At 42.3% G+C, this 22115-nt stretch overlaps 1 protein-coding gene across 3 annotated transcripts in view; it reads left to right on the top strand.

Moving 5' to 3' along the window:
- Positions 1–389: 389 nt before the first annotated feature.
- GOLGA1 (golgin A1) overlaps positions 390–22115 on the top strand; it is a 32222-nt gene continuing 10496 nt past the window's right edge. Inside the window, exons 1-18 of one of the 3 annotated variants that reach the window (XM_074974030.1) lie at positions 390–479; positions 2509–2827; positions 5073–5163; positions 6773–6847; positions 7313–7410; positions 8178–8210; positions 10004–10132; positions 12438–12607; positions 13053–13164; positions 13310–13405; positions 14928–15053; positions 16101–16196; positions 17429–17524; positions 17676–17771; positions 18112–18264; positions 18568–18663; positions 20004–20081; positions 21923–22025. In XM_074974030.1, coding sequence (XP_074830131.1) covers positions 2693–2827; positions 5073–5163; positions 6773–6847; positions 7313–7410; positions 8178–8210; positions 10004–10132; positions 12438–12607; positions 13053–13164; positions 13310–13405; positions 14928–15053; positions 16101–16196; positions 17429–17524; positions 17676–17771; positions 18112–18264; positions 18568–18663; positions 20004–20081; positions 21923–22025 — 1783 coding nt within the window. In that variant the 5' untranslated portion in view covers positions 390–479; positions 2509–2692. Of the gene's footprint in view, positions 480–923; positions 1319–2508; positions 2828–5072; positions 5164–6772; positions 6848–7312; positions 7411–8177; positions 8211–10003; positions 10133–12437; positions 12608–13052; positions 13165–13309; positions 13406–14927; positions 15054–16100; positions 16197–17428; positions 17525–17675; positions 17772–18111; positions 18265–18567; positions 18664–20003; positions 20082–21922; positions 22026–22115 lie in introns of those variants that run through there. The other 2 variants (XM_074974031.1, XM_074974032.1) reach the window with 2 other exon arrangements.

Consider the following 22115-nt stretch of genomic DNA (forward strand, 5'->3'; position numbering starts at 1 on the left):
CCTGGCCTGGCCTCTGGGCCTGCCCTCCTCCTCCTCCCCCCGCGGCGCGATCGGGCGGCCCCCGGCGTGGGCGCGGCCTGCAGCGGGCGCTCCCCCGTGTTAGGCCGGGAAACGGAACCGCAGAAGTCACGGTCAAGCCGCCGCCAGCTCCGTGCGGGTCGGCCCCGCCCCTGGCTGCCGGCGCGCGGGCCGGGGCTAACGGCTGCCGGGCCGGGAACGAGGCTTCAGGGACGGCTCGAGCCCGGGCGGCGAGCAACGGCCCGCGCGCCCGCCACTCCCCGCGGTGCGCATGCGCCTGGTGCCGGATTCCCTCTCCCCTCGTCGCTTTCTCTCGTCACTTCCGGCTGCTGAGTTATGTTTCCGGGTTGGCGCCTTGACAGCTCCTTCCCGGTGTTGGGAGCGTCACCTTCGGCTCCGGAAGCAGCTGCCGCGGTGTCGCCGGTGGGAGGGGATGGGCGGAGGGGCCGCGGGGCCGCGCGGTGAGTGAGACGTTGAGACGCCCTGTGCGGGAGGGGCTGGGGGCCCCGCCCTGCGGCTCCGGCCCGCTCCCAGCGGGCGCGCCGCGGCTACTGAGGGGCCGGGCGGGCCGGGGAGCGCGGCCGCGGCTGCTGAGGGGCTGCCGAGGAGGAGGCTCCCGGGCCGGTGTTGGGGGCGGGGCTGGGACCGCTCCGGAGCCGGGCTCGTGGGGCGCCGCTGGAAGGGGAGGCCGCGGCCGCCGTGTCCATGGGCCACGTTGCTGAGGAAGCAATGATACCGTGGAGCCCAGGGGCGTTTGGGGGAGGGGTGGAACCCGGTGGGGCGGGGGTGCGTGTTGGGGGGTGGAGCCCAGGCCCGGTGAGGGGACAAGGCGTTCTTGGAGCACCCCGAAAACGTCTCTGACTTCCAGATGGTCAGCTGGAGGGCTTTGCAGCGCATTGCCTGGGGGAGCGTCTTTTGGCCAACAAGGGAGCCATTCGGCTCTGCTTTGCTCTCCTTCCACCTTCTCTCATGACCCGGTGTAAGGTGCACAGTCCAGATGGTCCCCATGCACTGTGTGGAACTTCAGAAACTACAGGAGCCCAAAGCTCTTTCCAGGTCTCTTTGGCATTGTCTACAGGGAGGACATTTTGGAATAACTGTCCCTGTGTGGACTCCTTATGCTGGAATAAGTTATGTTAACTCTGTTTGGAAGTGAAGTAATTAATACAAAATAAGCAGAAGAGTTCTGAGTAACTAATTGTATTCATGTCACTACTTGGAATGCTAATTTCACAGTGGGATTACGCTGCTACTTTCAACACTAGAAGGGGTTGTAAGAGCATAGAGGAGGGACCTCCAGGTGAGTTGAGAACAAAGACTTGTTTGAGGTTGCACGTCAACGTGGTAAATCAGTGGATTGTTAAACAAGGGTTTGGTGGGTGGAGGAGTGTGATAAATATTCAGTATTTCTATTTGACACTTGAATGATGACAGTAGGTGCTGCTCCTCTAGGACTTTCCTCAGAACACAAGACAAAGAGATGAATTAGCAGAAGAATATGTGAGAAAGTTGACATTGCAGGAGACAATAAAGCAGAATTGTTGAATATATTGTCAAATTTCTGTAGAATTGCTTAAAAATTAGGTGAAGAAATGGGGAAAGATTTATTTCCAATTGCTAGGTCCTCTAAACTGAACCACCAAAATTGAGAGTTTAGCAGAACTCGGTAATAATTCCCTGCATCAAAGGGAATAGTAAGAACTCAACACCAGAAGTGGGAAGCAAGAGAGAAATTTACTGTGAGATGTGTGTCTATCATTGTCATGTCAATATGCTCCTACTAGGATCCTTGATTAGTGTAGTTAATAACTGCAAATGAATTTTTATTCCTGTTAGCTCTAGAGAGCCAAAATAGTTATGAGAAAACATTGAGAAATTACCAGTGTGAATGACCCAGAAAGAACCCAACTTTATTCTCACATCATATGTTTTGTTCACAGCATTAGCCATTACAAAATCTAAGCAATATTTGGCTGGGATTATTGAGATTATAAACATGGAACTGTGCAGTAACACTTTGAACCAGAGCATAACAGTCTCAAGTTAATAAAATGTACAGTTTTTGCAATAATACTTACAGAAAATATTAAATTTGAACAGCAAAATTAAAGAATTTCTTCGTTTCCATCAAAATGAGGAAATGCAATCTGGAGAGTTGACAGAAAATTCCCCTCACCAAACTTCTTGCCTCTTATCCACAGCTTTGCTAAGGAAAATTGTGTAAACAAAGTAAATTAAATATCTTTCTGGGAAGAAATCTGCATAACTTGTCACCAGTGATAATTCCAAATCCACTTTTGACAATTAATGATAACAAATTTGAGCGTTTCCGCTCAATTAGTAGGTAATTTTTTAAAAAAATTTTAATTGTGCAGTCTGACAGATATGAACCTTTTATAATAGGGGTAATAAAAATGTCTTTTAATGCTGTATTGGTTTCAGTCTATTGTCTGGTTTGGTGTTGAAACTTGATCTCTCTTTGATTCACAGGCACTGTTAGGCCATGAGCCCTTTGAAGAAACTGGAACAGGAGTAAAACTGGCTGAGTTAAAATTAAATCTTGACTTTTGGAACTTTAAATAGAGCATCAAACTTATCAACTGTGTAATTTGGCGACAGTTGTGTCTCAAAATACCGGGCTCTTTAGGTGCCATAGAACGGTAGCTGCAGTAAAATGTTTGCAAAACTGAAGAAAAAGATAGCAGAGGAAGCAGCAATTGCTCCTCGGCCAGGAGGGGCTGCCAGAATTCCCAGATCAGTCAGCAAAGAGTCAATCACATCTGTGGGAGCAGATTCTGGAGATGATTTTGTAAGTATTGTACTTTGTATTTTACTACAGCATTTTTAACACAAGGTTACAAAAAGCCTTGCAAGAATCTTGACTGACTGAAAAACCAAGTGCATGGCAGAGAGAGATGTGTGATGTGCAAATGTATCTCTAATCAGAATAGTTTTTGGAAATTGAAGTAAGCATAGTCAAGTGTTAGTGGATGAGAATAAATATTAAACATAATTATTTTTTTCATGTTAAGAATATAAATTACATAATTATACTAAGTGCAGAACATGGCAAATTAAGGTATAAAATAACAAACAATGTTACAGCAAAACACGAGATACTGTATGTAAATGTTATGCTGAAGATTGCAAGAAAGCAATCCAAGTCTTAGGTTGTAGTCTTCTGATTCTATGTTAACCCCTTAGGTTTCTGGTGCAGTTACTGGTCAGGCATATTGTTTACATACCTACATAGGATGCTTATGTTGCTTGTGTGGCATTGGAAAAACTTGTAGGTTGTTATTGGAATGTCTAGATAAACTATTTTTCATTTGAAACTATAGTATACATAAATAATATATTAATAATTTTAGGTGTGTATAAATTAAATAAAACCTGTTAGTGCTTTGGCTGAAAGTCATGCCTTTTGGAGGATTTTATGTCACCCAAACCCTGGATTAGATTGTACAGCAGCATCACTTTCAGAGCCTGCAGTTACTGTATGCTGTTTTGCTGTAGAACAGCAGGTTCCCCTGTATCTTCATTCCATCATCTGTAAAATAGAGAGATTTTCCCAAGGAGGGATGCTGTAAAATATTTCTGAATCTCAACCACGTAGACATGGGTTGCTGAGCTAGGCAGGAAATCTTGATCTCAAATAGTCAATGGGAAAATATTGTGGTTCCTACACTCCGTTTTGCACTCCCCCCACCCGCACTCAGCTCATTTTCACATAGCAATTGATACAGGATTGAGAAACATTGTGGCTATTGCATTGCTGGTGTAGAGAACAGAAAGAACTGGGGTGGAGGGAGACATTAAAATGTATGTGAGAAAAGGTGGGTGAAGTGATGTCTCTTATTGGACCAACTTCTGCTGGTGAGGGAGATGAGCTTTCTAGCCATGCACAGCTCTTCTTCTGGTCTGGGGCAGGTCTACACTTAAAACACTGCATCGGCACAGCTGCCCCAGCACTTAAGTGAAGATGTTCCTGTGCTGATGGGAGAGTTAATCCCATCGGCATAGTTAATCCATCTTCCTGAGAGGCTGTAGCTATATCAACGGGAGAAGCTCGCCCATCGATATAGTGCTGTCTACACAGAGGGTTAGGTCAGTGTAACTGTCACTCAAGGGTGTAGATTTTTCACACCCCTGAGCGATGTAGTTATACCTATATAGGTCTGTAGTATAGACCTGGCCTGGGAAAGGTACTTGGAGCATCACAGCTAAACGCAAGGTGGAACCGATTGTTTAGCATAAGTAGTTAGCGTATATTGTAAGGGACTAGTCAAGGCAGAGTGGACCATTAACATCTCTGCAGTCATAGGACAAAAAGAGGGGGTTAGTGGGTTACAGATTGTTGTAATAAGCCATAAATAAAAGCTATTACCTCAACCATCTTGTCTCTCTAATATTGTGGGAATGACCCAGCTACAACTACGTTGCATACAATAAAATATGTGTAACAGTTCAGGATTTGTTGTTCATCTTTCAAGAATTCTATGCTTTAGCAGTAGGCACTTAATTGCTTTTAATTTTGTTTCCATACCAAGCAAAAAATAAGAGGACTGTAGAGAATAAAAACTAATTAAATGAATATTATTGTCAGAAATTAACATTGTATCAGTGTTTGCAAACTGTTTATCCCAGATGAAAGGTTTACAGTTTCCCTTTTCCCGCTACTTACCTATTCATCCTCTCCCCTGCTGGGAACCTTCCAACCTGTGTGGCTTAATTTACCTCTTTCCAGTCATTCTGTTACATGGTCAGTCCAGTAATTTGAGCTACTTGTTTTCAGCAACTATTTGTTTTCGAAAATATTGTATTCTGTGTCACAGGCCCATGTTGCAGAGCTGACATTTAAACCCTCTTTGTTCTTCCCAAGTGCCATATGCACTGACTTAGCCAGTAGAATATGTAAATCTGTTCTCCTTTCTATGGGAAAAAGGAAACCATTAATTATTTCTAGTCCTTATAATGTTTGCAGTCATTAAAATTTGAGTGTGGCAGGATTGTTCTTTCTGAAGTTCAGACCTGTCTCTCTCTAACCTGCCAAGGCCTCTGATGGAAGCAGCTCCAGAGAAGATCTCTCATCCCAGCTACTTAGAAGAAATGAACAAATAAGAAAACTGGAGGCCAAACTATCTGGTATGTTTCCTGAGTATGTAAACGATAACTTACAATGCTGGGAAATATTTTCCTTCATGCTTATATATTTGTTATTTACAAAAGGAATTTTGTTTGCTGCCTAGCTAACTTTCTATTTAATCCATTTATAATAAGCCTGTTGGTCGGCATCTGAGAGCTGTACAATACAATCAATACAAAATCCATACAGAATGTTAAAATAAGAAATAAAGATTTATGACTTCCTGTCTTCCTGCTGTTCTCTTGGCACATCTGTGTGATCTTCCCAAATGTTCAGTATAGTTTTCTCTGTCCCCATGCTCCAACCAGAACACTTCTTTTTGGATGTGAACCCTCCAGTCCTCAGTTTGATTTCTTATTTACTATTGCAGTAGTATCCAGAGACCCCAGTTAGGGTCAGGGCTCCCTGGTGTTCAGCACTGTACAGTACTTAAGATGACATAGCTCTTTCAGGGCAGAGACTAATGGTCTAAAAAGACCTGCCTCCCCGAAAAGGGAAGAGTGGGGATGGGGGCCTGGATCTTGATGCAGCTTAAACTGGACAGAAATGACCCTTGGAGACTGTCCCCGTAATGGGGTCCTCCCTGGCTGGCGCATAGCTGGCAAAGGGACTCTGCTCCCAGTCCTGTGTGTAGGGAGTAGATTGGGGCATGGCTAGAATGCACTATGTCCTTTGCTATCTTCTGCTTCCCGGGACTCATAGGGGGGTCATAGGAAACAAAGCATAACTTGGAGCAGCCTCAAGGTTGTTCTGACGTGAACTGGGGGCTGGGCAGGCCCCTGCTGAGCTCTCAAATATGGGAAGTGCAAAGGAGGCTTATGGTGCAATTGGAATTGTAAAGTGCTCACCTGTTCCTAAAGGAATAATCCCTAAGTATTGTTAGGGGCATTTGAGGTCTCAATGCTTAGCTGCCATAGAGACAGAAGTTTTACAAATACCTGAAACTTTGACCAGACTCCAAGATCTGTAAACAAATCCTCCTGTGGGCTTCTAAATACACTTGTTCAAGGTATTTTCTTCCTTTAATCTGGCCTGTTTGTGTATTTCTGCCATTTTTTGAGCAGATATGACTTTCATTGCCTCTTCTGTATCATTAAGACCTGGATTTTAAAGGGAAGAGTGTGATACTGTTGGCTAAGCAGAGGAGCTAGCCAAAATGCACTATCTCTGCAATATTGCACAGCTATGGTAAGGTGTAATATGGAACAAGGAAATCAACTGCTTTTGGATTTCTCCGACCCTCCTTCGCTTTATCTCATTGGGGCGATTCTTCACAAGCAGAAATCAAACCAAATCATCGTGCTTGTCACCACATTCTGCTGTAGCCAATGTTCCCTTTTCTTGTGCTGGATTTAGTGCCTTTTCCCTGTCATTAGTGTAATTAGGCCCTTCTGTTTTTACCGACCATTTACCCCATGGATGGTGTGGTAGAATGATTTGCTTGTGGTGTTCATTGTTAAGGTCAGCCTAGTTTTCCTTAACAGGAATGATTTTCTAGTTAAGAAAATCATTGTCACTTTCCACTCACCACTTTAAAATTTGTTTTAAATTTCTTTCCCTAATGTCTGTCCATTCCTGGTCTGTGCTGCTTCTCCCTCCTCACCCAAGATTATGCTGAACAGGTCCGAAACTTGCAGAAGATAAAAGAGAAGCTTGAAATTGCATTAGAAAAGCATCAGGATTGTACGTACTTTTATTTTTTCCTTTTTTTAATTTAAAACTGTTCTGCCTTGAATGCAGATGGAGTGTAAAAAGCTGCACAGTTAAAAATGTATTTCTCTTCATATTGAGTACATATTGGTTGTAAAAATAGCACACAACTTTCTGCCTGATTTATAGTGAACAAAGCAGCTCTGATTTGTTTGCTGTTAGTCTGACAGTTACCAGCAAGCACTTTTGCTGAACTTATGACTGGCATTTTAAAAAAAATCTGCAGAATTATTGCAGTCCAGATGCGGCTCTACTGATATCTTTGTTGTTTGTGGTGGCACTCCCATAGTGCTAGGCATTTTGTGAACATAAAGGGAGGCTTGACCATCTTGACAGTGGTGGTTCTAAATTTTAGTGTGACCTACAGTATTTACAGAAGTGAATACACAGTGTTGGCATTTGCATACCCTGACTTTTTAACTAGTGATTCTCTGACAGCTTCCATGAAGAAATTTCAGGAGCAGAATGAGGCTTACCAGGCTAACAGAGCAAAGATGGCTGAAGGAATGGCTTTGGCATTAGAAAAAAAGGACCAGGTAATAAACACAAGGTTGACACGATGAAACAATTGACTAATAGTGGGAGGCTTCTGAGTGCAGTGATCTTGGCATAGTCAACATGTTGTAGTACTGGAGAATCACTGCTGAGATGCAGCATTTGTTTGCCTGTGTCACAAGCAGTCTCCTGCCTGGAGACTACCTTGATTTATTCTTATCTGGGTGGAAGGAAAAGAAGAGGGATATGGTGCAAGGGTCAGTGTTGCTGACAGTTCATTCTGAGACAACATACATAACTCGCTCTTTTTACTTTAAAAGAGTTTGTGAAAGTCTAATGTGAACTCAAATTCACAGTTGCTGTCTAGGTACAACTCTGTTGTCACATGATTAAAATATCTGTAGATCGGTCGTTCTCAACCTGTGGGCTGCTTGCGGTCCAATTAGCACACAGCTGCAGCCCGTGTGACATCCTTAGGGCGATACAGGTAGCATAAATACCATGTGAATGTGGCCCACATAACGCAGAGAGAGCTGCCTCTACAGCCCACCATGGTAAATACGTTGAGAACCACTGCTGTAGATGATACATTTTTGTTTGCATAGAGCAGATATGCTCTGATGTCATAAATGAACCTGTCTTAGGCTTTACTGGTATATTAAAATCCTCTTCGGTTAATTTTACTTTTACTCATTCCATTTGATAACAATTACCCTAATTTTAATACCTTCAGTCACATTTATTGTTGCATTTCAAAGTTGGTGTTTAGATTTTTATTTGCCCTTTTTTCTGTCCTTCCCCTTCGCAGGAATGGAGGGGAAAGTTGGTTCATCTTGAAAAGGCAAGTCTCCTTTGATCTCTGTTAAACGTAGGGCTACGCGCAGACTGGGACTGGGCAAGCAGAGGGTTATACAGAAAATGTAATTATCGAGAGTATCTGATCCCTTGGTCTCTCACTGAGACCTGATAGTCATGTTTCATTCTCCACTTCATCACCGCAGAAGTTAAACCTGGAACTAGTTTTGGAGAGGAAATAACAAATCACAGACTTCAGACGCAAGCATGAGATGAAAGATTGGCACGCCAGCCAGCATAGATGTAAAAGCTCAGCCTTTACCCAGATGGCTCGTGTCTTGTTAGTGGAGGGTTGAGATAGCACTTACATTTCTTGCTTTACGCTTTCAAGTATTACTAATTTAATCCCTTGCAGTGCTGCTGAGGCATTATCATCCGTATTTTACAGAGGCGACAGCTGAGGGACAGAGAGATGTGAGTGCTAAGGTCTCGCAGCTATTCCTTTCAGAGCCAGTGTGAGAGCTCTGTGGTCTGATCATGGAGATTGGGAGTCAGGGACTCCAAAATCGCACTGTATGCCAGGAACTGATTTAATCTTTTATCCCTCTGGTGAAAGGGAGAGCAGAGTGGTCCTGGGGTGAGGAAGATCTTTATATGTAAGCTGATACATTTAAAAAAAAAAAAAAAGCAAAATCTTCTATTTTCAGACTATAAACTGATTGGGACAGTGACCATGTCTTCATGCCTGTCTGTGAAGCATTTAGCGCTCTGTTGGCACTGTATAAACAAAACCCTCACTAGTATAGACTATGTAGTGGCTACTTGCAAGCGCTCCCTCTTCCTTTGTGTGCTGCTGCAGTTGACCTTTAACTTTCGCTGTCTGCTGTTGATGCTCATTTCCTGCCATGAATATTATATGCATTTGCTATGGCAACTGCTCAACAGAGAGCTGCGGGATGAGCTTTATTACTGCTCCCCTTATTTTTCTGTGTAGCACTGACTTGGTGAGATTTGTTAAGAGCCTTTCTAGCCTTGTCACCAAAGTAGCTGGTGATCACTGTAATAACTATAGACCAGAGCTTTACTCGCATAAGGGAATTTATATCTGGCTGGAGAAAAATCCTATTGGCTCACAGCCATGCATGCGTGCAAGTTAAATAAGTTTGACAGCAATACCAGTTTCCCTGTTGAGGTCACCTACCCCATTGGGAGTTTGACGTGAAGTGCTTCACTACCAGAGAGTATCTTTGCCAAAAGAGCTGTAACTGAGAGTGCAGCCATGGCCATATTGTGAAGTTATTGTCCAAAAACAGGCATATGTTGACTTCAGTCTTGTGTTGTCAGCATCATAGCAGAAATTAGTTCCACTTCAGTAATTTTTCGTAAAGGATTTCATTCTTGCTGTAGTTGTTCCAGCTGTCCAACAGTCTCTGCTCCAGGCATCTTTTACCGTAGCAGCGTTAAACAGATGTTTAGATTTGCTGTCAAGTGTTTCAAGTATTAATTGCCTATCATGGCATGTTTGAATGATGGGTGTAAAGAGCTTTCTATATAATTTCTTCTTAAATGAAAGTTATTTGTCTTGTTCACAGCACAGTCCTGAAAGTTTCCAAAGTTCAGTAATGCAAGCTGTGTTGGTTACTGAGACACATGCATTCTAAAAATACATATACAAGAAGTCTGTTATTTATATAGCACCATAAGAGTGCATGGTGATTTGCAGATATAAACATAAAACAAGATCCTGTTCCCAAGAAGCTTCATTTAATACGTTGCTGACCTGAAATTGAGTGACAGACATTTTGGATTCCTTGTTTAATTTTGATGGTTGTTCAATAGGAAAAAGAGATGCTTTCAGCTCAGTTACAAGAAATGAGGGAGCAGAGTTTGAATCTTTTCCAAAAGAGAGATGAAATTGATGAACTGGAGGGCTTTCAACAGCAGGAACTGGCCAAAGTCAAACACATGGTGAGATTATTTTATAGTCTCTCTTCTTTTTGGTGCTAGAATATATACTACTTGGTGGCTAAACATTAAGGCTTTGTCTGCACTATCCACCTTTTAGCAACACCGCTGCTACAGCTGTGTCACTAAAAGGCGCGCAGTGTCGCTGCTGTTTGTCGGCAGGAGAGAGCTAACAAAACTTCCACCCCCAATGAGCAGCAGCAGCTTTGTCAGCAGGAGAGTGCTCAACAAGGTTAACCATGTGCTCAAAAAGGTTAATTGCGCAATCAGTTGTGCTGTTAAGCAATAATAGAATATCATTTATTTAAATATTTTTGGATCTTTTTTGCATTTTCAAAGATATTGATTTCAATTACAACACAGAATACAAAGTGTACAGTGCTCACTTTATCTTTGATTACAAATATTTGCACTGTAAACAAAAGAAATAGTATTTTTCAGTTCATCTAATACAAGTACTGTAGTGCGATCTCTTTATCATGAAAGTGCAACTTACAAATGTAGATATTTTGTTTTGTTACATAATTGCACTCAAAAACAAGACAATGTAAAACTTTAGAGCCTACAAGTCCAATCAGTCCTACTCCTTGTTCAGCCAATCACTCAGACAAACAAGTTTGATTACATTTGCAGAAGATAATGCTGCCCCCTTCTTGTTTACAGCGTCACCTGAAAGTGAGAACAGGCATTCGCATGGCACTGTTGTAGCTGGTGTCGCAAGATATTTACGTGCCAGATGCGCTAAAGTTTTGTATGTCCCTTCATGCCTCAACCACCGTTCCAGAGGACATGCATCCATACTGATGACGAGTTCTGCTTGATAACGATCCAAAGCAGTACGGACTGACGCATGTTCATTTTCCTTATCTGAGTCAGATGCCACCAGCAGGAGGTTGATTTTCTTTTTTGGTGGTTGGGTTCTGTAGTTTCTGCATCGGAGAGTTGCTCTTTAAGACTTCTGAAACATGCTCCACACCTCGTCCCTCTCAGATTTTGGAAGGCATTTCAGATTCTTAAACCTTGGGTTGAGTGCTGTAGCTATCTTTAGAAATTTCACATTGGTACTTTCTTTGCATTTTGTCAAACTTGCAGTGAAAGTGTTCTTAAAACAAACGTGCTGGGTCATATCCGAGACTGCTATAACATGAAATGTATAGCAGAATGAGGGTAAAACAGAGCAGGAGGCATACAATTCTCCCTCAAGGAGTTCAGTCACAAATTTAATTAATGCATTATTTTTTTATGAGCGTCATCAGCATGGAAGTACTTCCTCTGGAATGGTGGCTGAAAGATGAAGAGGCATATGAATCTTTAGCGCATCTGGCACATAAATATTTTGTGACATGGGCTACAACAGTGCCATGCAAATGCCTGTTCTCACTTTCAGGTGACGACATAAACAAGAAGCGGGCAGCATTATCTCCTGTGAACGTAAACAAACTTGTTTGTCTGAACGGTTGGCTGAACAAGAAGTGGGACTGAGTGGACTTGTAGGCGCTAAAGTTTTACATTGTTTTGTTTTTGAGTGCAGTTATGTAACAAAACAAAATATCTACATTTGTAAGTTGCACTTTCATGATAGAGATCGCACTACAGTACTTGTATGAGGTGAATTGAAAAATACTATTCATTTATCATTTTTACAGTGCAAATATTTGTAATAAAAATAATACGAAGTGAGCACTGTGCACTTTGTATTCTGTGTTGTAATTACTATATTTGAAAATGTGGAAAAACATCCAAAATATTTAATAAATTTCAGTTGGTATTCTGTTTAACAGTGCAATTAAAACTACGATTAATCGATTGCCCTATTCAAAAGTTTACAACTGAACATTGATTTACTACAGCTTTGAAACTTTACTGTGCAGAAGACAAATGCTGCTTTTAACCACCTTAATTTAAATGAAACAAGAACAGAGGTTTTTTTACCTTGTCATATCTTTTTTTTTTAAACTTTCCCTTTATTTTTTTTTTAGTATTTTACCTTTAACACAGTACATTACTGTATCTGCTGCTGCCTGATTGCATATTACCAGCTCCAAATGAGGGTTGTGGTGACTGGTCAGTTCGTAACGCTGAGGTTCTACTGTTTTTGTTAATTCACTGAAGGTTAGACTCTTTACAGTATGTGTCTGCATGCAATATCATGTAAACTCCCAGTTGGCACTGAATTTTCAGCTTTCTCTGTGTAAAATTTAATCTAATTTATCTTATAACTTTGATAAAGGGAGCAAGACACCTCCTTCAGAAGCCTTTATTAACTGTATCAGTTCATCTTTGTCAAAGATAATGTTCTAATGTTCAGCTTTTGAAAAAGGAAGAGTCTCTAAGCAGAGCAGAACAGGAGCTGGAGGCATGCAGTCGAGAGCTAACCTGTGCTAAAGAAGAGCTGCAGGTGACAAGCCACTTGTCCTCGCTTCTGAGCAATGAAGTGCAAGAGTTGCGGCAGCAGGACTCGGAGCTGGAAGCACAGAGGTGTGTGTGTGGTGGGGTAGAGGAGTCTGTCAGCAATATCTAGATATTCTGATTTATTTCCCACTTAACTCTAGCTCCCCTCGAAGTGTCTGCATGTACAGTAGGCACAATGCTCAGTCAGTATTTGCATACTAGTGTGTGACAAAGAATACACTATTTAATTAATTTACTAAACCTACCCTTTTACAGTTAAATTGGAACTTCCGGTTTGTTTGTATGCAACCTGGATCACTTAGCAGAGTTCTCTGTGATCAGTCACTACCATTCTTCCGCCTGGTCATGAGTGCTGGAGTATGCAGTAACTCACTTTTAAGCTCCTGTGAATAGTTGTTCCAGGCCAGAATGGCTGCTGTTAAGATTAGAAACAAATCATAGGTTTCTTAGTCTATCCTCCTTCCCTTGGCAGATGCGTTCTGCTTGAGTTACTGCTTTTCTTTCTGTGAAGGGATGAACTAGTGGCAGCTGAGGCGAATGCAGAAAATAAGATCACTGCCCTGGAGCAGAGAGGACAAGAGCTACAAACCTTCATTCAGCATCTTTCAGCAGACTTGCAAAACGTAAGCTGAGATAATTGGTGTCTGATACCTTCCTTTCTGTCAGTTCATGCGACAGTTCAAACTGGACGTTCATTGAAATGTTTGTTTGCATTTGCTTCGTAAAAACTGAGTTTGGAATTGAAAACTATTTTCCTATATGCCATAGGCTCGAGTTGCTGCCTCTGGTTGTGAGAAGAGATTGGAAACTTTACAGATGGAGCATGAATCTCTCAAACTGGAATATGAACAACACAAACTAAAGGTGAAAGTGTGGGGACCTTTGGTCTGACCCACTATAGCTGTTCTTATGTGTGTGATCTGAGGGCATTCAGAAGTTGGTTAGGTTTTTAGTGTTCCCAAGCTCCCACACCTGAGATGGAGGATTGTATTTAATCAGTCTGAAAGGCATGAATGCAGTGCAACATAGCTCCTGAATTGTTTAAGCAGAGATTTTTATATTAACTTCCTCAGTTGAATTATGAACCAGGCATGTGACCTGCTACCAGCAGGTAAAAACACACAAAGCTAGTAAATGTAATCTTGGAGCGAGACTTAACTTTGTGTAAGTACCTTTGTAGCATGTTTCCGCCCTATTTAGGATTATCACCAGGAGAGTTATAAATGCCTGGAAAGTGGGGTAAATGTGTGAGAATTGCCAGCCAGGATATCCCAACTGGCAATCTTGTGAATAAATTCAAGAAGCTTGCATAATGGAGCTTTGCTATCTGTGGACAATGTTAACAAATTGGGGAAGCGCTGAGGGAAGGGAATCGTGTAACGAAATTAGGTATCAGAGAAATCTTTGGCAATAGTCATACTAAGTCCAAAATATTAATACCAAAGACATCCAGAAATCATCACAAGAAAATCTAGCTTCTGTTGGACATACAACTTAGTAAGTTAATTATGGGTCCATACTGCATAATTTTTCCAGATGGGAAGTAATAAAATTGCAGACCTGTACTGGAAAGGCTGAATGGACCAAGCAAATAACATGGATTGGTAGAACTGCAATAGTTAAAATGACCTTTCTCTTCCAGATTACATTTTTATTTCAAACACTTCCTATAGAAATCCCAACTCAAGATATTAAAATACATTCTCTATTCTATGCTTTATTTGGGACAATAAGTTTTATATAGGTCTAATAAATAATTAAAATACAAATTTATGTAGGCCAGTGTTGAATGGATGGGTAGATTCAGTGAAGCTTCAGAAATGGCAGCCACAACGCTGAAAAAGGGAATAATCTATCTACTTACCTAGCTTCAAGTTGCATTTGTATATATTTAATGCTGTTATGGGTCTATCTGCACTGCCAAAAAAAAAAAAAGAAAAAAAAGAGACCCATGGCAGCAAGTCTTAGAGCCTGGGTTAACGGACGGGGGCTCATGTTATGGGGCTCAAATTCCGGTGTAGATGTTTACACTCAGGCTTGAGCCCAGGTTCTGAGAGCTACCCCCTTGCCGGGTTTTAGAGCCCGAGTCTCAATGTCTACAATATTATTTGTAGCCTTGTAGCATGAGCCCCGTGTTCTTAAGCCAGTTGACCCGGGCTCTGAGACTCGCTGCCGTGGGTCGGTCCTTTTTTTTTTTTTTTTTTTTCTTCCCCAGCCTAGACATACCCTAAGATAACATAGGGTGGCTTTCATAAAAGAGAATTTCTTTTTGACGTCTGTTTGTGGGGGGGGGGGGGGGGGGTGTTTCCCCCCCCCCCCCCCCAGTGAAACCACTATGTACTAAGAGCTTGGCTATAAAGATGACACTGGCTTTTTGTTCCAACAGATGACTGTTGAAGTTGATGAGAAAAATAAACTCATTGAACATCTGCAGGAAAAAGTGTCTTCCCTGGAAAAGAGACTAGAAGGGAATTTTTCAGGGGATGAACATGTGTGGGAGCTACTCAAAGAGGTAACATTTTTAGACTGCTTTAAATCCCTTGAGAACTGTCTGGCTATTACTGTATCTGTCATGTAATGGAAGAAATATCTAATATCCTGCATATGCCTCTGTTCCTCCAGTGTGTATTTGCACTATGCTCCTGCTGGATGGAATCTTAGACCTGCTCAACTGTGTTCAAGATCATGTCTTTAGTGAGGGTAGCACACAGAGATTGCAAGCCGTAATACCAGTAACCAAAGAGTTAACACTAAGTTATATTCCTCCTCTTCTGTGCTCTAGTTGCTAAAAGGGCTTGCAAAGCACATGGGAAAGAACTCTGGGCACTCTTAAGCAAAGTCCAAACCATCCATTGTATCCACAGAGCTAAGATCCAAGCACTGATGAGAAATAGCTCTAAATTGAGAGAGCACATAGGGGAACTGAGGACAGCCAATATCTCCCGTTACTTCCTGACCCCGTTCCGCAGCACTGATATACCATATTGTTTCTGAACAGAGGCAAGCTTCCCCAGCCTAGGTCTGCAGACAGGGACACCTGCTTTTCCCTGGTAGCACTTGCCTGCAGTGCACAGCACCCTAGCCTGGTACAGCTAGTAAATGAACCTGGCTTAAATAAATCCACGTCCAGTTTGAAAGCTACTTGTAGAGGCAGCACAATGTCCTTTTAGAGAGTAAGTGCTACAGCCAGTACACATCTTACCCTTTGCACGTGTGTTCTGTAGTGTCCCAGCAGAGTGGCTCTACAGGGCAGTAGAGGAGGTATTTCTGTTGCAACATTGTAGTTTCTCTGACTCCCTGAAGTTGGTCACAGATGCTGATTACATCCTCAACTTGGACTTCAGTCAAGCATCTCCAGGTCTCCCATTTTCAGTTCAAATGCTGTGCGGTAGTGATCAGTAGCTTCACTCAGTGTCAGCCCCTAGGTGCAAAGGTGTGTTACAAGTCCTAGTAACTGCTGTTTAGATTCTGGCCATCATGCCTTCACCATGAAATCAATTTTTAGAGATAAAACTTCTGAGTCCCCCTGTATGATCTGTGATGGTGTGTTAATCTTCAGAAAACTGCTCTGGAGCAGAAACTGGATGACACCAGACAGCAGCTATTGACAGCTAGAACCAGTCATGCTGAGACTGTGAACCTACTGGAAGCCCAGGTATTTCCTCCTCCTTCACCAATGCACTCAGTGGGGTTGGCACTTTTGGCCATCTGGATGGATTAGGTGTGTTTTAGCATCCAAAGAATTTTATTTAAAACCCAATACAAATTGCCAACCTTTCGATCTTTTTTTTCAGAAGATTTGAGATTGAATATAGCATTGAGCTTTGAAAGGAAAGCTTATCTCACCATATCCATATGTGTGTTTTACCTAGAGATTTTGTAGCCCTGATTTCATACTAACTCTTCCGTCACAGGGTGACACTGACCTTTTAGAGGTACGAGGCCAGTGCACTGGTGACTGGCCAGTTGACTGACTCTCCCACACCCACACACACCCAACCCCCAATGTTGCTTAAAAGATGGCACCTGTGCCCTATGACCCTGAAGGAAGATGGGAAGGGGCCTATCAGAGCCTCCTTCCCGCAGAGGAGAGAGCAGCAGAGAGTTGTCTGAAGGAAAGAGCTGCAGGAAACCAGGAGAGTAGTAACAGTGAGCTGCAGGTGATGAGTTCTGAGGAAAACAGTTGAAGGACTGGCTGGAGCTTGGGAACCCTGCAAAGGTTCAGGAAGACTTGTACAGTGGTCCCTAGGAAAAGGGGAAGAGCCAGAGTGGTCAGCGTAAGCCTGACTCAGAAGCAAGGGGTTAACTCTGGAGGGAGGCCCCCAGGAGCAGGGGTAGGACTCACAGACAAGGAGGCCTGGGGAATGTAACACTGCAGTGAGAGCTCTGGTGGGCTGTGAAAAGTGCCCAGGAAAAAGGGGTTGGTCTTGGAGGGAGGTTCCCCTGAGCAGGGGTAGGACTTACAAGTGAGGGGCTGACTCTGGGCTCCAGGAAGAGACTTGTGGGAGAAAAGTGCGTCTTGAACCTCTCTGAGGGTGGGGCCCTGGAATGGGAATAACCTAGTTCTGATAGAGCGATTAATGGGTGGGTGACCGGGCAACCAGTGACCTTTCACTGGGATTGAAGAGCTCTTGTAATCAAGTTTTACTTTTGGGGGTTGGGAGAAACTGTTTTTACTAAAAAGGAACCTGTGGACTTGGCATTTTATATGAATAAAAGAGTTTGAATTTGTCATTGAGACGTTTCTTTGCATGGGTGAATAAAGGACAGAGGGAAGCAGGTGCACTTGTCATGCCACAGCCAGCCGCTGGAGGGCGTTTGAGGCAGGGGCTATGGTATGACACATTCCCTTATCTAATTTATTTACATTTCGATTCCTATTGCTAGGTCACTAAACTGAACAGCAAAGTAACTGAAGCACAGGGATCGCTCTGCGAGAGAGAACAGTTTCTGAAGAATTTTAAAGAAAGCAACGTGTGCCAGGTAGGCCCTTTCCTGAAAGGTGCAGCCTAAGGGTTTCTGTGTTTAGCCTCCTCGGCTAGTTTCTTCCCTACCCCATATTACTATTTTGCATGCTGCTCTCCAGCAATATCCATCTTTATGGACAAGGGAGTAACTTACTCTCCTGTTTTAGCTGAAAGAACTTGAACAAGCACTACAGCTTGCTAATGGGGCACTAGAGAAGAGCAAAGAAGAAATCGGTGAGAGGGAACTACAGATCCAAAAGCTGGTGAGAATCCTCTAATCACTCAGGCTACTCATGCTAAAGCAGTCTCCACCATTTTCAGTGACAACCAGTTCTGTTTCATTATTGATAAGGCTGCAGTTGTCAGAATTCTTCCTGCTAATACTGCGACATTGGCTCCGAGATGAGTAAATGTATTTGTATGTGAGGGTAGGTGCCAGATGGCCACAGAAATAAAGCATAGCATTGTCATTCTTTGGCGATAAGGATGGGGATGAGCAATATGAAGTTATGCCTGGCTCTGACTGCAAGCTCCACGTACTCTGCCCTCCAGTAACCACAGGTTTAATATAGTGTTAACTTACAGTAATGTTTTTTCCTGAAGCAAACAGATCTAGAGGTTGAGAGCAGCAAATTACAACAGCATATCTCAACTGTAAAGCATCAGTGTGCGGAACGGATTAGCAGGCTGGAGGCTCAAATAGCTGCCCTTGAAACAGCTCGAGAGTTTGATAAAACAACTTCTCAACATAAGATAGTAAGTATAGAAACCGTCCTTTAGAGGGATATTGAATCCCCAGATTCTGCCTCTGGCATCACCTGTAACCCTTCTGTGTATTGTCTGAAAATACTAAATTCATATATAACTGCCGGTTCAAAGCTGTTCATACTGCGGTGGTTTGAAGTTGAGGGTGAAGATCTTTCTCCAAGCAACAATGTTCAGAGGCACTGAATATGCATAAATCAGCATCTCTTTGGGGGTGGGGTGTATGGATGTTTACTTACAACTGTAAATGTTAAAACACTGGTTCTTGGCACACAAGATATTTCCATTTTACAGAGCCAGTTGGAACAGGAAAATGAAGATTTTAATGCAAGCAGACAAGAATATGAAAGTTCTTTAAAAAAACAAGAGTCTGAACTGGAAAGACTAAAGGTATGGGCCTAACTGTGTGTTGATGACTATGCTTGAGTAAAGAACCAAGTTTGATAGACAGCTAATGGCAAACTGTACCCTCTTGTCCATACTTAAAGCCACATTAGGTTCAGATCATTGTTAATTACTGCCACACACCTTCCTCTGGAAGTAAAATCCTACACAGAATACAAACCATTCAAGATTCATTTCCAATGGCTGGTACTTTCTTGACACAAAATGCGTAGGTCTTACTAAATACTGGCATAAACAATACATTCCAGTACTTAAAGGGATACTGTCAAGTATGAATAGCTTTGAAATCCTCTGAGGAAGAAAAGCACTAATAAAAGCATAGAATAGTATTAGCAATACATCATTTCATTCCTTTAACAGCTACTGCATCTAAATTAGTTGACTACTAAATAAAACCCTGTTCAGTCATTTAAAGCCTAAACCTTCTCTCCTTTAAGATTATAATCTCATAGAAAACTCTGAACATTAAATATCAGCCTTCATGTGTGCGATGTAGAATTTAAGAATTGGCCACTGGAGGGAGTCATTTCCTTGTTAGGTTTCAGAGTAGCAGCCATGTTAGTCTGTATTCGCAAAAAGAAAAGGAGTACTTGTGGCACCTTAGAAACTAACAAATTTATTTGAGCATAAGCATTTGAGCACTGAATGCATCCGAAGAAGTGAGCTGTAGCTCACGAAAGCTTATGCTCAAATAAATTGGTTAGTCTCTAAGGTGCCATAAGTACTCCTTTTCTGTTTCCTTGTTAGTGTCTTTTTAAATTGAAAAAAGAAAAAGTGGAATTGGCAGGTAGGAAACATTTCATGTGGTGGTCACGTTTGACTTTGCATACCAGAACTTTGCACCTGTCAGCAGTGCCAATGCAAAAATGGTGCCAGTATCAATCCTCTCATCCACATATATTTTAAAAAGAATCCCAAACCACTACAGCTAATGCTTAGGGGTCACTCACCCATCACTGAAATGCAGATTCCTCTGGAGTGGGATGTGGCAACAATTCTTCAGCAGAAGAGCAGTGAAGACTGATGGACTACTTCAATAGAAACCAAAAAAGTGTTAGATTTTAGGTAAACTGAATGCAATTGCCTGAGTTTGTGAAAAGTTCCAAGAAATGGGCTCCCTGCCAGTCTTAAGTTAGCATTGACTTAACAAGAAGTCTGATTTGAGGGATGAGATTACTGTGTGTGCTAATAACCTATAAATTCCATTTGTTAATGGATTTGGATCTTAGAGTTGAGAAACCACTGTCTTTGAGTCTTGTTCCTGTGAAAGCTTCATACTGAATTTTCTCCTCGTAAGTAATTATTGAATTATCACTGGTTTGCAGAAGGAATTAAGTAGCAGAGAAACAGTCGGTGTCGAAATTGCCGAAACACGGAAACAAAGGGAGGAATTACAGCAGCAGGTAGGTTTCAGAGTAACAGCCGTGTTAGTCTGTATTCGCAAAAAGAAAAGGAGTACTTGTGGCACCTTAGAGACTAACCAATTTATTTGAGCATAAGCTTTTGTGAGCTACAGCTCACTTCATCAGGTAGGTTTATTGCTTGAACGCTTGGATTGCCCTAATCCACACAAAACAGTCTGGACCCTGTTTTAGTAATTATTCTAGTACCCAGGGGCCCAAATCAGGATTAGGCCCCAAACATCCAGGAAGAGTCTCTGCCCCAAAAAGTTTCCAGTCTAAGGACTTCCTGTTAATGCTTACACAGATGTGTAACTTTACCCATGTGAGATGTTCCCCTGAAGTCAATAGAAGTGTGCATATGCTCAAAGTTAGGTATGTGCGTAAGTGTTCATTTGCAGGATCAGAGATTACGGCAGGATGCAGCAGGTGAGTTTATTAAGCAGTTGAAGAGGAGAGGGAGGGCTAGGGGCCAGTGATAGGAACACATGGCTTACAGGCTAGCTGAGAGCCCAGTGCTAAGGTTCTCCATCATTTTTTGACAGTTTTCCATAAGCATCACAATACACTTCTTGCAGTCCTTTTTTTCTACTGGATCACAGCCTTGTTTATGCTGTTAGAAGGTGGTCCCAACTTAACCCAGAAATGTTTGCTGTGTGCTGGCAACTTGGCATTCAAGGACCCACTGTCAAGTCCAAGTTACTTTGTCTAGAAAAGTGTTACTGGACAATGTAGACCAATGCTTGTTTGTTGCTGGGAGCTGTGTGTTTGTCACCTAAGTAATGGTGCAGGTCTCACTGAATCCAGCCTTCAGAACCACCTCTTTAGGGTTCTTTGCTCTTGGGAGTGAGTTGCAGATCTGACTCTTCATGAATCAGTCAGGGTCACATAGAATGCCCAAGTTCTGGATGGAAGTGATGCTTTCTACATTCCTATGTCCTGGAATGCAAACACAGAATTTTGAATGGGTTTGTGTTGACCTATGGGATTATAAACCAAGTGTGCGTACATAGAACATGACATTTTCCTTTCCTGGATGGTGAGTGTCTGCAGCTTAAAAAGAGATTGAAGAACAGCAGCATCTATTGCACATTCAGAGCTTTTCTCTCCTAACACAAAAGACTTGGTTTGCTGTAATCCAAAGTGAGCCCCGTTCTGTTGTCTGAAAAAAGTGATGGTCAGAAGGCTTCAGCAGTCTTCATGTGATTTTGATCAATTTTGGCCATTAGTTGTATTATTTTGCTAGGCATTGTAGTAATTAGCTGTGTAAACTAATCTGTACTCCCAGACCTCTAACCCACATTCTGTGTGGCCTGGAACTAGCATATGTGTCTTTAAAATCTTATTTGGGAGCAAAGAGCCACTAGCAGCTACAGCCAACAGCAAACTCTTATACCTATCCCAGCACACATCTCAAGCAGCCACTGAACTTACTTCTCCTAGTGCTGAGGAGCCAGCCCAATAAGCTGACCCTTGTTCTAGGAAATCACCATAAACGCAGAGTGGTGCTGATCAGTATTCATCATCCTGCTTCCTAGGTCCACCCACTGCAGAGTGTTTTAAGCTGCAGTCGTGTATGGTTTTAAATTGGTAATTATTTCATAGCTGCCATCTGCTGGCCATGACAGAAGTTGCAATTCCAATGTAGAGTTCACCCAAAGCCGGAGCTTTTTTCCATTAAAGATCTTGTCCTGCTTTCAAACCCTACCTCTCTTAATGAGGGACCAGCATTGGCTGAGGTGGTGATACTCTGTAACCCTTTGGCTAGGCCACAGAAAGATTTTAGCATTTGTGGGTTCTACATATTGACTATTCCTGTTTACCTTCTTTTGTCTGTCTTCAAGGTTACAGATCTGATCTTACTGATAAAGGGAAAGGACCAGTTGATCAATGAAAAAACTGATGTGATTCTAAAAAAAGAGGAGGAGCTAAACCAACTCAGTCAAGGTTAGACCAAAGGAGTCCACTCATCCCAAACTGCTTCACTGTGGTAAAGTAGCTTTAGGGATTGCTTGACTCTATAGTTTATAAAAATGC

This window comes from Natator depressus, chromosome 16 (genome assembly GCF_965152275.1).
Source record: "Natator depressus isolate rNatDep1 chromosome 16, rNatDep2.hap1, whole genome shotgun sequence".
Taxonomy (NCBI): Eukaryota; Metazoa; Chordata; order Testudines; family Cheloniidae; genus Natator; species Natator depressus.